This window comes from Crotalus tigris, unplaced genomic scaffold (genome assembly GCF_016545835.1).
Source record: "Crotalus tigris isolate CLP2741 ecotype Arizona unplaced genomic scaffold, ASM1654583v1 scf7180000018525.42219311030:4301911, whole genome shotgun sequence".
NCBI lineage: Eukaryota > Metazoa > Chordata > Lepidosauria > Squamata > Viperidae > Crotalus > Crotalus tigris.
Genome location: NW_024097057.1, coordinates 2,293,600 through 2,310,404, shown reverse-complemented (window position 1 = coordinate 2,310,404; position 16,805 = coordinate 2,293,600). Strand labels below are relative to the sequence as shown.

At 46.7% G+C, this 16,805-nt stretch overlaps 1 protein-coding gene across 1 annotated transcript; it reads right to left on the bottom strand.

The window, feature by feature from the left end:
• Positions 1–255: 255 nt before the first annotated feature.
• On the bottom strand, positions 256–16,076 carry GPI (glucose-6-phosphate isomerase). Its single transcript, XM_039353684.1, has 18 exons — positions 15,899–16,076; positions 13,056–13,146; positions 12,353–12,421; positions 9,956–10,075; positions 9,152–9,235; positions 8,934–9,080; positions 7,675–7,746; positions 7,495–7,539; positions 7,219–7,272; positions 5,874–5,934; positions 4,649–4,692; positions 4,171–4,323; positions 3,777–3,906; positions 3,312–3,388; positions 2,333–2,461; positions 1,804–1,879; positions 1,641–1,707; positions 256–732 (listed from the first exon to the last, which is right to left on the bottom strand). Exons 1-18 carry the CDS (start codon positions 16,015–16,017, stop codon positions 609–611), a joined length of 1,662 nt encoding a protein of 553 aa, XP_039209618.1. The 5' UTR covers positions 16,018–16,076; the 3' UTR covers positions 256–608.
• Between the last annotated feature and the right edge of the window lie 729 nt (positions 16,077–16,805).

Below are 16,805 nucleotides of genomic sequence, written 5' to 3'. Positions count from 1 at the left end.
TTACCTCAATTGACAGCAATTTTTTCCCCTTCTGATGACTTCTGATGTCAAAATAAACTTAGGAGGAGACACACATCAAAGAGAACCAGAAGTGGTCAATATGGAGACCACCACTGATCCCTGAACTGGAAGTCTCGAGGTAGCTTGAAGCCTTTTTTCTGAGGATGAAACTCTGCAGGTTCTCAGGATGCTTAACTCCCTCTGTACACTGATAAGATAAGGTACAGTCCAAATAAAGAAGAACAGAAAGAGAAATGTGATGATTAATTCTGGTTTATTTCTGTGCAGGTAAGGCTGGATCTTCACAAGACAACACGGAAAGGGTTTAACCACCCTCTACAGGCTGCTCCCGTCCACAGCAGGACCAGGCACGGGGACGGACACAAGAGGGATGCGGTGCTCTACATGTCACAGTTGCCATGAAACGGTCACTAATTCAAATTTCTAGATTTGTTTAAGGATTCCTTTGCAAACACGGCTTCCGATACACTAAAGCTAACCATCAAGAACAACGAGGCCAGAACTGGTGAGAAGTCTGACCTGGGAAGCAGCTAACAAAGCAGCAGCTACAAGAGTGATCTGGGCATCGGGCCGGCAGCCTGTTGCGGTCAGACTCGGTTCTTCTTGATGAAGGCGATCAGCCCGTTAGTTGAGGCATCGTGGGAGGTGACTGGTGCATCGGATGCCAGTTCAGGCTCAATTTTTTTTGCCAGTTGTTTTCCAAGCTCAACACTTAAGAAAGGAAAAGAGGGGGAAAATTCAGGCTCCAGAGTGAAAGCTTTAAAACAAGCACCAAATTCCTATTCTCACTGTCCCCAATTTTATTTAGTTATTTATTTATTTATGAGACTTATATATCGCTTTAAGTGCAAGCACTCTCTAAGCGGTGTACACCAGTAAGCAGTGTGTGTGTGTGTGTGTGTGTGTGTGTGTGTGTGTGTGTGTATGTATATATATATATATATATATATATTTACATTGCCCCCAACAATCTGGGTCCTCAATTGTTCCGAAATCCCTTTGTAATATAGAAGGAGATGGCAGCTGGCTGAAACAGTGGCCTGATGTCAAAACCACACTAAAACGTATTTTGTCTGTAGTGGGAATCCAAACACTGTGCCTTGTAATCGACAATTTAGGGCTTGGCACACTGTCACAAACGTTTACAGCACGAAAACCAAGTCCATGACTACGCAAACATTAAATGGTAAAATGTTACCAAACTAACTTCTCAAACGTTGAGAAAAGATTTGAATCCGAGCCTTAAAAGTTGACCGGGTCATTCAATATGCTAAACCCTGAACTGAGAGAAAATGTACCAAAAAGAGGTTTTATGGCTATGACTTTTGTGTTGCAGTGAAAAGGCACATTTGGTCTCCAGTTAAGACCCTGTGAAATGGGCCCAGATTCAATTCTTTTTCTCCAAATCAGTCAGCCCAAATTCATTCTGCCTTGTAAGGAACACATTAATCGATTTTAGGACTGTTCGTTGCCCAGAATCACTTGTTTGAGATGGGCAGCCAAACGAATTGAATTGACTAAGTAAGGAGCTTCTAACTCCCAGGAAAGCCATGATAACATCTTAGTGAGTGGGGGAAAAACTGCCAGTATTAATAATTGATATGTGGTAGGACACTTACCCCCACTGGTCATAGCTATTAATATCCCATACAATTCCTTGAACAAAGATCTTGTGTTCGTACATTGCTGGAAAGAGATTGTTTTCAACAAAAGCAGTATTAATAATAAATCTTTTGAGACAATATACTTGAGAAACAAAAATATGGAAGAGGAAAAACTTACCAATTAAGGCTCCAAGAATGAATGGAGTAAGTTTAGTAAAGACAATGGAATTGGTTGGACGATTTCCTTCAAAGACCTTTCAAGAAAGAAACAGATTATCTGCTAGCTACAAAATATTAACAGTTCTCTGTTCCATCCCCAAAACACCAGATCCTAAAAATGTCCTCAAGTCAAGAAAGTTTAGTATTGGCTTCATGAACATAAACCACGTTCCTAGGCATTCCCATACAGAGAAGCTTGTGGTTGCAACCTCTTTGGAAGAAACAGCCACGACTCCTTGCGTCCTTTTAAAGCAAGCTTGAGCATGACACAGTCCACATCCAGGTGGACTGGAGTGCTCATCCTCTGAACAAACCGAAAGCTCCTAATTAGCAGCAGCAGCAGGCTAAATCAACCTATGGTGCTCCTGAGGCCCAGCTCTTGAGACCATCCAACCCATCATTCATTGATCAAATCAGTGAACAAAAGGAAGGGACGGTAAGTGGGCTTCCACTGAGATCTGGAGGAAACCTGGACTCACTCCAAGTACCTTATGTGGAAGCAGCTTCTTCAGAGCCTCTCCACTCAGTCCAGCAGCCTGTAACTCCTGGTGGGCCTCCTCTGTCGTCTTCCCTTTCATTAAGGCCTCTGTTTGAGCGAGAAAGTTGGCTAGAAGAATCTAGCAGGAAAAAGCCAGAAGTTAGAATGGCAAGTTGGGCAGCTGGCCAGGACAAGCAGCTTCTCTTCTTCTGAAGAGCAGCTACCAGTTTGGTAGCCACATCACCACCTGAACACCGTGGAGGAGAAAAGATGCCCACTGGGCACGCCAGGGCAACAAGGCAAATGCCAAAAGGCCAAGCCTAGATCTGTCCTGACCAAGTCCAGCTTAAGGAAATTAGGAGAGCATCGAATTTAACATGCAACTCCCTACGCTGAGCTGTTGTATACTTTTCCCTGAAAACAGAGAAATAGACTCATTAGAAAAGATAAATTTAAATATGGCAGAAGTACAGAGATTTTATCTCTTCTTTTGTTATGCCACCACTGTTTGATGGGGCTGAGGAGCACCGTTTTTCTGTGGCAAAAGGCACATTTTCACATCGGATATTCTGGCTTTAATTTCTCAACCTTTCATCTTTCTCTGGCTAAAATTCTAGAATGCCAGTACAGACGGAAGGGGACCCAAGAAATCACGTTTATGATCTGACACAACTTGAGGTGACTTCATCAAGGCTCTTGGGTCACAATAGGGTCTTTACTCCATGGATCCACGTCCTGCCTTGCTTTGCCTTCCCAGCAGCCAGAGTCTCCTCCAAGTCTGCAACTTGAGATGGGTCCATTAAGCTCCACAAATCGGTCACCCATACCCTTTCTCAACATTTGGCATCATTTCCAGAAGACGACCCATTAACTGTCTCTTTGAACTTATTTAGGACAGGAAGGTTGCTCGTTCAGAAAAGGATGGGAACCGGACGGACAAAGTTAGAGGAAAGTAAGGAGAGAGGAAAGTGGGTTGCAAGCCATTTTACCTTGTGATGCAGGCCATTTCTGATTGGATTCTGGGTCTGGACTGGAATCAGAAAGTCACAAGGGATCATGCGAGTACCTGCAAAGAAGATGGAGGAAGAAGTCACGTTATAATAGCAGAGACATGGAACTACTGCCGGGCTACGGGTCACCTTATCCCCTCCCTGGTCAGGTTGTCTGCTGGTGAGGCCAGCTGAATCTCAACAAGATCTGGACACCAGAATCTGATCCCACCATGGTTGATGATTGCTGTACAAAGAACACCACACAACTGGATTGGCCACCAAGAATTTTGCAGACAAGTTCTGTGCAGTTAAAACATACAGCTTTGTATTTTAAATGTTAGTCTGTAGTCACTCAATGGTCCCACAAACTAACATTTGACACTGAGGAACTCACGTCAAAATGGGTGCTTTTCTACAGCAGCTCCAGACAGACTGGCTAAAAGCCCCACCCCTTTTCTATACCTTGATGAATCAGCTGATAGAAGGCATGTTGCCCATTGGTTCCAGGTTCGCCCCACACGATTGGTCCAGTATTATAGTTCACACGGACGCCCTTCCTTGTGATGTACTTCCCATTCGATTCCATATCCCCCTAATCAAGAACGGCAGAACATTTCATCAGGCTTAGGCCTTTGCTCCTCTCGTGAAAGGATAGGAAAGCTGGGATAAGGCCAAATTCTGGCCAGAGATGGTGCAAATGCACTGAAAGCATGTGAGGAGCCAGATTTGCTCAGGAACACATGCATCCCATCAACGTATGCACCAACAAGATAAACGAGGACCACCCTCAAGGAAGCACAGCCCGCACGCCATATGAGGACCCCTTCTCCTGGAGAACAAAAACAAACCATCTCACCTGCTGAAAGTAAGCAGCAAAACGGTGCATGTACTGGTCGTACGGCAGGAGTGCATGGGTTTCTGTACCGTAACAGTTGATGTACCAGACCCCCAACATCGCCAGCAGCACAGGGACATTCTTCTCCAGGGGAGCTGAGTGGAAGTGATTGTCCTTTTAGGCGACAGCATAAAAACAAAACTGGATTAACAGGACAAGGTGGACCCCTAGAAGACCCAATACAAAACTCTAACGGAATACAGAGATTTTTAGGGCTTCCCAATTCCCAATGCTAGGAAAAACATTTCATTGTTTTGAAAGCTAAGGCTATGTTAGCCAGAGGGAATTCTAACCTAGCCTAATAGCTCAGAATCCTGTCCTGCAAGGGTTAGGGCATCACTGGCAGCAATTTGCTATAACTTGAGGGCTGCATGTAGACCACAGTCAACCATTTCCCCCAGTCCCAAAGAGCAGCTGCTGAGAAGATTCAAGGACTTACCATCCAGTGGGCTCCAGCAAGCAGTTTCTCAAAATTGTCAAAACCTAAATAAAATAGTTGTATTATTAAGAATAGAAAGTTTATTTCAAGAATGCAGGTTTTAAAGTCCAAGGCCTAATCCTATGTTCTGCTGCCCAAGTAGCTCTCAAGAGGTTTTGGAATAAATATTCTTGTGGCTGAAAGATCCTCCCTCTGCCTGGTCAGACTCTTTGTCCACCTCCCTCCAGACCATGTGCCGAACCAGGCAGGAACCTGGTATAAGGATCGCCGGTCTGGATATCTTGAATGTCCAGCTTTGCTCTTGCCAAGCTGCGCTTGCATTGGTCAAATTAAAAGCCTTTCACTATCTCTATCACTACTCACTTCTCACAACGCTGTCCATAATAATAAATCCAAGGTATTTCTAAGTCACCTTTACCTATTTTCTCAAAATTATATTTTTATACTAAATGTTATTCTGTCTCAATTGAAGGATAAGAACCTTGTGTGAGAAGGAAACTAGGGAAGCTTCCTGTATCTGGCTGGAGATATACCGAAAGGCCAAATGTAAAGAAGAAACGGCACCCTCTGAACTACTCCAGGAAGCAGGTGGACCAGCCTGGCTGGCTCTTAGTCTACTCCGAGGTCCTTCTGCATAGCAGTTGGAAGCCCAAGGGAGGAAGGCGGTAAGTCAACCGTACACAACAGTTTGTCAATATAGCTAGGAAAACCTTCCAATAACCCGTCACCACCAAGATTTGCTGGACTACAACTCTCACTGAGCTAAATCAGCACAAGAGTTAACTCTGCATTGGGTTCGCTGCCTTAAATCCAACGGTTCCACTCATGAAGAAGAAAATGTCTTCCGAGAAATCAGAGTGACTTAACAGGATCCAGCGATACAAAATTAAGCTCAATTAATGGAAAATGAACTGGCAACCCATTTTTTGCTTCGTCCATTATTCTGCTGAACACCTCATTTTCACAGAGCTGTCTAACCTCTGTGCATTTTCCCATGTGATTGGCGACAAATTCCTTATTTCTGATCACACTTGGCCAAATAAAGTATTCAGTTAATCATGGAAGCACAAAAGATTGATAGAATACTACAACCTTCTCAGATGTTTTAAAAGAATTTCTTTCCTTGGGAGACACCCGTTTAAGAAAGGTCCAATCAGTTATTAAGCAAAACTAACTTTAATCACCCTCCATGGAACATTCCCTTTACAGGGAAGCAGATACATACCAATATGCAGAGCAATGGAGAGGCCAATGGCTGACCAGAGCGAGTAACGTCCACCAACCCACTGCGAAGGGAAGGGGTGGAAGGAGAAACAAGAGTACATTTATCCATGGCATCGGAATGAAAATGGGAGCTGGGGGGGGGGGCGCAAAGTCTACAAGAACTCTTCTCATCATGCATGAAGAAGCATGTGGCCACCCTTCCTGCTGCTGTCACCAAAAGAGGGCCAGCTCTGCCCTCTCCTGGCGATGGGGAATTATGCCAATGTCTCGTTCAAATATGCAGATGTGCTTGTCCAAATGATGGATGGCCAGATGGGGAAGGGCAGAGGCTATGCTGAGAAAGTTGGGCAGGAGTTCACCCTACCACTGATCAGTGGCAGCCCCCAATTCCATTCCCTCTGGCAGAATACTTCTGAATCCCCAAAGGAACGGAGAAGGGGGGGCATTTTTGGCACGCCAGCTCAGCCACGTTCTATACGTGAGAAGAAGAAAGCCAGGTGGGATACTTGATATGTTACTAAGATTGACCAGCAGGAAAATAAGCACTGCAACTGTCAAATGCTTCCTGCCTTCCTCCAAAAGGCAGATCACTCAGGGCAAACTTCCCAGGGGTGTGCACATGGGACAGTCAAGATGTCCAATTTAAATGATTAGCCCTACAATTAAGATGGCGCTTCTGCCACATATCCCCAGATTGTGCTCCAATCCCTTCCAAGACTTGAGAAATTCAGGGTTGAAGTCTCCAACAAGATGTGACCTTTAGTGGCCCAAGGGACAAGCTTTCACAGGCAAATGTCATGGCTTATAATAGCATCTTTGGATTGACTTGAGAGCAATTAAAGCTCTTTTTACCCAGCAGTAGTTTAAGCCAAAATGGGGGCAACAACCTCTTAGCCTGACCACTGATGAGCCCCTGGCAGGACAGCTGAGGAGCAGGAGGCTTCAGGCTGCTGCAACTGCAGCTGCCCTGCGCTGGCACGGCTGCTGCCAGGGCAAATCCCATCAGCCCCTCTTGGCCCTTCTGCCCCTCATCCCGTGCTGCTCCTGCAACGGAGGCCACAGCCCAGGAGATGGGGAGGCTGAGTTCTTGGAGCGCTGCTGCCAGAGGACAGGATCCCTTGGAAGGAAGCTGATTTCATTCCAAAATGATTTGAATAGATCTGCGAGGCAGATCTTCTGACACCAGTATTTCAACAGAATCCTGCTATTTCAGGACCCGTGCTTAGTACAAGGATGCCACTGCATGCTTCAGGAGGGGGCAAAACATAACACTACGAAAGGATGCTGGAGAGGAGAGGGAAACACTGTCCAAATAACAAAGGTGACCCTGCACAGATTTTACTTACATCCCAGAACTCAAACATGTTTGCAGTGTCAATTCCAAAGTCTTTGACTTTAGGCTGAAATATCAAGAGAAGAGAGAGAAAGCACATATGGAGGTTTGTAAGGCTGCACTGCCCATCTCCCTCTCAGGACAGGCGCCCGCCAATATTTGGGCATTTTTAGTCAAGCTTCACACTTTAATTTGATCCATCAATGGGGACTTAGGATTGTCAACCCCAAATGTCTTATCAGTGAAATACTGACTTGAACTACAGATTTTAAAAATGCGATGCACTCACCCCGTTAGTAGAGAGGGCAGCAAAGTGCTTGGCCACAGCAGAAGGCTTCAAATAAACAAAACAAACCAATTAGAGCAACATTACAAGTTCTTAAACGTAACTTTTACTAGAAATTTAAAAATTAAATAATAATAAAATAAAGTATAAAATAATAAAATAAAATAATAAACCTCTACTTACATCTTTAGCAGCTTGAAGGAACCATTCTTTAGCAGTCTCAGCATTCGTGATTGTTTCTTGAGTGGTAAATGTCTAAGAACCAAGAAGAAGAAAGAGTAAAAAAAAGCGGCCAGGTCATCCACCGAGGGGCTGAGGCGGGCTCAGTGCCTGGGGCAGCGAAGGTCAGGGAGAAGCTTCCTCCAAATGGCACCTCTGCAACCCCTCGTGTTTCTTGGGACAGAACCAGCTGTGCAGAGCTGCAGAGACCAAGGTTTAAAATCTTGGTAACCTGACCGGTTGCAGAGGGAGAACAAGGAACAGCTTAGTTTTTAATCTTAGGTTAGCACTAACAGATGAAGCATCTTCGTGAACGGGCCAAATAAGTTTCTTTTTAAGCACTTCAGTTTTGGTCACCACGATGTAAAAAAGATGTTGAGACTCTAGAAAGAGTACAGAGAAGAGCAACAAAGATGATTAGGGGACTGGAGGCTAAAACATATAAGGAACGGTTGCGAGAATTGGGTATGTCTAGTTTAACGAAGAGAAGGACAAGGGGGGACATGATAGCAGTATTCCAATATCTCAGGGGCTGCCATAAAGAAGAGGGAATTAAGCTATTTTCCAAAGCACCTGAAGGCAGGACAAGAAGCAACGGGTGGAAACTAATCAAGGAGAGAAGCAACCTAGAACTAAGGAGAAACTTCCTGACAGTGAGAACAATTAATCAGTGGAACAGCTTGCCTCCAGAAGCAGTAAATGCTCCAACACTGGAAGTTTTTAAGAAGAGACTGGACAGCCATTTGTCCGAAATGGTGTAGGGTTTCCTGCCCGAGCAGGGGGTTGGACTAGATGACCTCCAAGGTCCCTTCCAACTTTACTACTATTACTATTACTATAAAGAAGACAACCCAGACTCTATAGAAAGAAAAGCTAAATTCTGTGCTCTGCATAAATCATAACCCTCATGCACAGGATGATCTTGCATTTTCAGTATTTGGTTCAAAAGATCACAAAAAATGCCTGTTTAAGGACTGAGCTGCCAACACTGGAAAATAAAACAGGAAGCAAGCCAGTTGTTAATGCCACCTTAATCTTTGTATGTATGAAAAAACGAATGCTTAAGACTCACCTACACTTTGAATCTTTTTCAGCACATGAATGAGCCTGAGCTGCTGCAGCAGGACTCACCTTCCAGGTTGCCAAGAAATGCAGAGACTGCCTTACCTCTACGACTGCCGAAAGAATGGGGGAAAGGGCCCCTTCCCCAGAGCAGGACATACCTTGGAGGCAATGATGAAGAGCACGGTCTCAGGGTTCAGCTCTGCCAGAGTTTTGGCCATGTGAGTGCCATCAATGTTGGACACAAACCAAACACGAGGGCCTCCCTTGGAATAAGGCTTCAGTGCTTCAGTCACCATGAGGGGCCCCTGCATGAAGAGGACAAGCCGTGAACCTTGCTATCCTCCTGTGCAGGCAGATGCTGCAGAGACTCACTCACCAAGTCAGAACCTCCAATGCCAATGTTGACCACATCCGTGATGGCTTTTCCAGTATAGCCTTTCCAGTCACCGCTACGGACTTTCTGTAAGAAAGAAGACAAGAGCCCTTTCAGAAAGCCCACACTTTGCTTCTTGGGCAGAGGGAGGGCTATCGTGTGCAGCCTTCTCGGAAGGTTTGGAAGCCTGCCAAAGGCTTGCAAGAAGGCCAGGGCTGGGCTCTTAGAGTGGCCTCATGGAGAAGGCCTGGCATGGCCAGCAGCTGCCTTGCAGAGGGCCATGGTGGGCAAGGCTTGTCAGCAGCAGGACCAAATGAACGGCGAAGGTTGGGTCCGGGGCAGGGTGGGCAACTGGGCTGGGCTTCGGGGGGGGGGGGCAGCAGCCACTGGAGCTTTCTGGGCATTTGGTGCTTCCCTGCCTTTCTGCTGTGCTGCTGGGCCAAGCTGAGGTAGCTGAGGCTTCTTTCCCTGGTCTTGTGCTCAGGCCACCCTGCAGCAGGCACAAACCTGTGTGTGGGCTTCACTGAGCCTCCAAGGCCTCTGCCACCCTCTGATCCTTACCTGAGACTCCGTCTGCTTAACCATCAATTCTCACTTAGCGATGGCAGCGGGGACTGTGGTCATTAAGCAAAGTGGCCACATGACGTCTCCCTTAACCATTTCACCTAGTGATCAAAATTCCAGTCCCAATTGTGGCCATAAGTCAAGGAGTGCCTGTCTATGTAATGCAGATGTATGTTATTGCAGAATGCTACCAGGATACGTCACAGAGATGGTCCTCAGTTAATGACGGGCGATGCTTTATACCTGACAGAAATTCTTCATCTTCTCCAATACTTGGTTTACTTCCGCAACAACATCTTTGCCTTCAACGAAGATTGGAGCATTTGAGCGATTCCGGAGAGCAACGTGGAGCACAGCTCGATTCTGCACCAGGAAGGGAGGAGAGGAGAGCGAAAGGAAGTTCAGGGCTACCCAAGAGAGACCCGGGCACAAACGCCACTCTGCTGGCCATTCGCACCGAGCAGTTGTTGGTCTAAAACCAATGCAAGCAAAGACTGATCCCACTTCTTCTCGCTTTCCCACAATCTCCTGAGGAAGATTTGGGGCCTCCTTGGCCTGGTTCCTCCTGCCGCGCCCCTCGACTCCTGACCTGTGAGCGCCCCAGAGAGGGCTGCTTGCCTGTTTTCTCAATTACTTGATTTTCAGCAGTTCACAACACAAACATACAACAAACAATCAATTAAAGAATACAAATGTAATGTAGCTAAAAACTGTCTGCTCCTATCATAGCTTTCTGGGATACCAAGCACTGAGGGAGCAACCACCGAGGGGCTGCACAGGATCACAGCCGCCACAGAGGAAGCCCCGGCCCCTTTTGTCGGCTGCAGTGAGGGGCCTGAGCAAGCCTTCTCTTGAGGCTCTCACAAGGTCACGCTTACCTCACCCTGCACTGCACCAGGCATGATTGGTGTTGTGTCAGTGTCTGGAAATTGTGACGAACTGAAGGGGCAGGAGGGACTTGGCTAGAATCCCTCCAGACAATCAGAGACTTGCAGTACCCTAAACTGGCTTGGAGAACTGTGGCTGCATGAAGGTTAATAACTTCTCTCTATAAAGTCTTAATAGGTTTTTCCAAACCAAATGGAAACGTTTTAGAAAACTTAGTAAAAAGCATTTTACTAAGATTCTGCTAACATAATAATTCTCTCACCTTAATGCATAGGCTAAGAGATCAGACCTGTGAGCAGCTTGTCCTTAGCAGTCAGCCAGCAATTTTTACTTTCACCAGCAAGCCATTAATTATCTGAACCTAATGGGGAGCGTACCCCATCATCTGCACATTTTGGTCCACAAATTTGGAGTCTCCCCGTTGGAAGAAGTTTGGGTTACTGAAGATCCTTCAGAAACTATTTAAATATTGGTTTTACTTTTGTGCAGGCATTACGCAACCAAGCAACAAACGTAACCTGAGAGTTCTAGAAGAGGAACCTCGGCTGATGCCTCTGCCACAAGTGAGGAACTTGCTTTGCTCATGCAATTCCTCTGAGATGTATTTTAAGCTCCCCTACGCCCTCCCAAAGGGCATCGGGTCATTTGGCTCTGCAGAAGCAAAGCGTTTTGCAACAAGTGCGCAAGAGATTTCATATTCATCTTTTCAGCACTTCTAACTATCAAGACTGTTAATGCAGCTGAGGGCCGCATCGGCTTTTTTGCGGGCTGCAGCACACGACTGGTTCAAATTTAAGAGACTCCACGATCCCTCTCACAGTTACTGTTATTGAGCCAAGTACCACTTACTCTGTATCTATGCATCTGGTTTTTCTTGCCTAAAAATCTTCCTTTTTTTACCACTGAGCTGCATTTTGTTGGCTAGGATCCAATGCCGTCAAGATCCTTCTGGATCTTCTAAAGCGTTGGCTATTCCCCTCAGCTTGGCATTCTGAATTGGAGAACGCCCTCTTAACAAAGGAGCAGCTGCCTCTTGACCTGATCCCTTATCCTACTAGTACTCCTTCCAAACTGGAACGGAAGAAAAAGGAGGAAATATTATACCACCTGAATGTCACGGGGAGGCTTGTCTCCAGACCCAGCTTTTAGAGGCTCATGGGATATTCACAACAGGGCAGTTCTTTCCATCTCCCCTACCTCCAATAGGCATAGCAGGCTGCAGTCTCCCTTGTGTAGCCAGGTACCACATTGTCCCTGGCCTGCTTGTGTGCACGCATGTGCTATGTCTTCTCTGGGTCAGAAGGAAAGGGCTGGGAACAAAGCCAGGGCAGGACATTTTCTGTGCAGTGGCTGGATGCATCTGGCCTATTTCCAAACACCTCCTTATTTTTGCCAGCTCTCCCCTTCCCAAAATTTGGCCTATGCCGTTCGGTTTGAGGAGAGCTATCTTCCACTTTTCACACATTTGTATTTATATCTTGAGCCTTGGGTAAAAATATCCAGTGATGCTAGACGCTCATTTCCTCCTCCCCCCACCAGGAGATCATATCTCAAGATATCCACCAAGCCCTCTCAAATTATTGTTCTGCACTACTTAAGAATCCAAAATAGTTCCAATTCAGTTGCTTGGAGCTATTATGGACTGACAAAAGGAACCAAATTATGGCACACCCTTCTAGCCTGAAGCCATTCAAAGGTTACTATTTCACAAGCCCAAAAAACCTTCAGATCAAGGATAAAATCAGCTCATACCTCAGTGAAGTTGATTTTTTCTCCAGTGAACATTTGCTCTCTAGCTTCTTCAACACCTCTTGATTTGGCCTGAAAGTCAAAGGAGCTATTTAATGTAGGAAATAATTGGTTGTTCAAATCCTCCAGCATAAATCAGATAAATAGCTGGTCCATTTTCCATACATAGCCAACTATCTCTAGGTAGCTGAGCTGACCTTTTGTCTAGGGGCTCAAGGGAGTCCTGTCTCATTGACTCCCATAAAAAACATCCCTGTCAAATGGGGCTAGGCTGAAAAACTGGCCCAAAGTCACCCCTTGAGTTTCCACGATGGAGTGCGGGCTGAAACCTGGGTATCCCAAGTGCCAGTCCAAGCCATCACCATTGCTGGTCATCAAGAAGGTGTTACATTAACGCCAGAGTCCTTTTCTGCTTATTTTCTTTAAGTTAGGACTGGGCATACCACAGACTCCTAATGAAAAGGAGGGCACTGAACTGCTCATGGCAGAAATCTGACTTCCCTGACCAAGGGAAACCAACCAATCCTTGTACGTGTCTAGGAAAAGTAAAAGTAAAACATCTCTTAGGAAAGTCATGTCAAACCCCCAAAATGCCTCCTATGTTCTGGGCAAGTCGGTTAGTGGAGGCAAGTTGGTATATCTAGGGCTTTATAAAGAGGAGCAGCTCAAGCCCAACATGACAGAACCTAGAAATAAATTAAATTACCAGTTCCAGCAGCAACTTCATAACTTCTTCTGTAACAAGATTCTTTGAATAGTCCACCAAGATGTCCCCATGCTCCGTCTTCAGGGTCACACTGCAAGAGAGCAAGCAAATCCATTACATAAACAAACATCCCACCACTTACCTTGTCTGAAATAGGAAGGCACGTAATGAAGGGAAATCCTAACAATCCTCTAATCCAACTAGGACATAAGAGGCAGCAGACAAATGATAGCAAATAAGTACATTTTGTTGTTGTACAAATTATTTTTAAGCAAGCCAGCTTTTCAGGGAATATGCGTCAGTCCACGGGAAAAGAAGAACCAACATTAGGAATTAACTAACTCCTCAATAGTTCCTTTTCCCAAATCAAGGTACCTGAAGTCATCATTCCAAATTTCCAAAGGGCAAGGAAGGTTCTTACATGAGGGCAGAACAATTACAACACTGGGGCAAGACATAAATACAGAAAACAGCTGACTTTCAGGTGAGCTCAGGAGAATATGAAGTCTACTTGCATAGACTTTAACGCATCCATGCCCTGGAAGGGTAGGAGAGCTGTGGGGTCATTAGTACTCTCTGGACCAAAGAAGGGGCATTTTAGAAAATGCTTTATTTATACCTCACCAAGACATTTGTACCTTTATTCAAGGAGTCAAAGCATTTCACGAAAACATTCAGTTAAACCTTCAAAGATATATTTCATTGAGAACACGAGAATCCAGATTTTCTGGATGGGTGGACATTTTCTGTGTGCATATGTGCCTTCAGGTCATGCTGCTTGCCTGCAGTTTTCTGCCACAAGGATTTTGAAGTGCTTTGTCCTTGCTGGCTTCTTCTGACAGTTTTCAAGGTCAGCTGGCTTTGAGCCTAAGTTGGGATGAGAACTTCCGGGTTTCTAGCCTGGTGCCTTAATACTACACCAAACTGACTCTTTGGATAGAGAAGGCAGAAGAACTCTCTCCACAGGCGGAAAACACTTTAAAGAAGTGAAATAGCTACTTCCCGATTCTCTTAAAATTTTGAAAGTCATTTTGGAACTTGGGTAACGGAAGATCACCACTGCTGGGAAACTCTAGCGAAAACCAGCAAATAAGAGCTGAATCTCTTGCCCACCTTTCCATGAACTTCCCCCAAAATGTGCATTCGGTCTTCCAATCCCCAGAACCCCCACCATACAACTGCTGGGTTGAGGTGAGAAACTCATGAAAACTGTAGCAGAAGTCCTTGCAACACACCCAAAATATTCAATATTCCCCCCACACTACTGGCAGTTCCTCTATCTGCATGACACATCCCACCAACTTTTCATTTCTGCTAATGCCTTGGGGCCTCCCCTGCCTCCCTTAAACTTGGCTTGCTGCCCATTTCTGGTCTCCCCACCAGCAGGACAGCCCCAATGCTGGCCTCTGCACAGCAGGGGACGGACGCCCAGGGAAATCTCTGTGCCCTCCACCCCTAAAAGAGCCCAAAGGCTCTTTCAAAGTAGGAAGTTAAGCTCAAGGGGGAAGCTCACCCACCAAGGGAAGAATCAGAGTAATTGCACCCAAACCACAACTTGCAAAAATGGCATCCCAGCACTAATGCAACTTCTCTGCAACCTGTCAGGATGCAGGTTTTAATAAAAAGTGGTGGTCTATACATGGTCCTTTTCGTCAAATTAAACAATTTTGAAGGAGGTTCACGGTCCTCAGTTAATAAGCGTCAGGATCTCTTAAATGGACATTTAAGAAAAAGAATATCCCTTAAATATTTGCAAACGTACTACTTGTCAATTTTAAAAATCCATAGAAACCAATTTTTTTCTTAGAAACAATTCTTGGTTCTCTGCATTTTGCATCACAGAAACCCCCAAAGCCCAATCTTAAAGTCGCCTCTCCCCAACACTCCTAAAGTTCAGTAAAAAGGTTAACATTTCAGGATGAATGCAAAATCATTTTTTTCGAGAAGCAGTAAGACTATTATGCCATCTTTACCACACAAACAGGAAAGCAAAAGTATTACTCTGGGCATTATTATGCTATTTGAGATTCTTTATTAAATAATCAAAGTTCAGAGCTGTTTTGAGTCCAAGGAGAGATTTCGTCAGATTTTGACATAGCAAAGGAAGAAGCACCTTCACACAATTTATGAATGCTGGTTGGCAAACAGTCCCAGCTTCCAGCTTTGCACAATTCTTTGAAATGTGTTGCGTTTATGCAATACACAAATGTCGCCCCCAATCAGGATTGACATTAATCGAGTTGAACAGGCTAAGCTAATGCAGCTACGGGGCCTTTCGTTATCCTGCTTTAAAAGGAACTCGTGCAAATCCAGCCACAGCTGCAACAACCCTGCGGGACAAAGTAAATACCGGCAGATACACATACTTCTGTGCGTGAATGTGTGGGGAAAACCTACATCTGTTAGCAATTGCTGATTCACAACTCGAACGTATAATTTCCAGCCGCACTCAGAGGCAACAGGCGGAAGTGGCGGAGCAGAAGCCCTAAACGGCCAACGCGCGAGCCGCGCTTCTCGAGCTGCCCCTCCGCCCGCTGAAAAGCAGGTCCAGGCATGACCTCTAAATCTCCCGAGCCCCTTTCAGGAAAAAGCCCCCCCTCTGGGTAGAAGCCGCCGCCGCCTCCCCCTCCCTTTGAAAGACCGGGAGCTGCACCGGCCGTCCGGCTTCCGCGACTCCGATCAGGCCGCAGGGAGAGGGCGCCGTCCGGTTCTTCGAAGCTTCCCCGCGAGGCAGCCGGGCGCGGCCTTGGTCAACCGGGGGGGGGGGGGTCCTCGGCGGGCGACCTGCGAGGCTCCCGATTGCAGGGAGGGGGGCGGGGGATGGATGGCCGGCCGGGGCCCACCTGAACTTGTGGAAGCGCTCGGGGTCGGCCTCGAACAGCTTCCGCAGCACCAGCTGCCCGGCGTGGGCCCGCTGCCATTCGGCCAGCCGCTGGAAGCAGGGATCGGCGGAGAGCGCCATGCTGCGGAGGGAGCGCGGGAGGAGAGGAGGAAGACGAGGAGGACGAGGAGGGGGGGGGCGCTCGGGCGCTTTTAGCGGAGATCGGGAGCCCCGCCCACGCCCCGCCTCTCCGGGGGCGGCGCTGCCGCTGCTGCTAATGCGCGGGGACGGGGAGGAGGAGGGGCGCGGTGGAGGGAGCCGCCCCCTGGCCCCGCCCTCCCGGAGGCCTCTGCGGCTCTCCCTCTTCCGTCGGAACGAGCGTGCCCGGCTGGGCTTCGCGCGTCGTGTGAATCCCGGTTGCGGTTTACGCGATTAAAGCTGAACGAGAAGCAGAGCTCGCGAGTTTCACTTCACGGATTTGGGGCGCCATCTGGCCGAAGGAGAAACCGGCTCGGCGGCCTTTCAAACCTCCCTCAGCCGATTTGGAAGGAAAAGGGAGGAGGAGGAGGGGGGGGCTGAGCGATCTCACGGGATCGCGGCGTCAGAAGCTTCCCGTCTGCCTTGCGAGATATTTGCAAACCGACGGTTTGTTCAGGGATGATGGGGCTAAAAATAATTGGTGGCAACCAGGATAATAATCCAGGGAGAGGGCAGGAAGAAAGACATTTGCTGTCTTCACAGATGGCTCAGGAGTAGTTTTGCTTGAACAGGGAAGGATGTGCCAGCTCCCTGGTACCTGCAGCTTTTCTCCAGAGTTCAGTAGCTGCACCTGAAGCAGGACCAATTATGTCCCATCAAGTTGTTATCCACTCCTAGCAACTGCATAGATTTTTCCCCCCATAAAGATCTTGTCCCTAACCTGTTCTTTC

Bases quoted from the DNA above. Each gene is read 5' to 3' on its own strand.
- GPI (XM_039353684.1), bottom strand. From the start codon at position 16,017: ATGGCGCTCTCCGCCGATCCCTGCTTCCAGCGGCTGGCCGAATGGCAG. The intron at 9,081-9,151 runs GTGAGTGAGTCT...CTCTTCATGCAG, and splicing joins GCATTGGAGGTTCTGACTTG to GGGCCCCTCATGGTGACTGA. The intron at 1,880-2,332 runs GTACTTGGAGTG...CTTTCTTGAAAG, and splicing joins AGAAGCTGCTTCCACATAAG to GTCTTTGAAGGAAATCGTCC.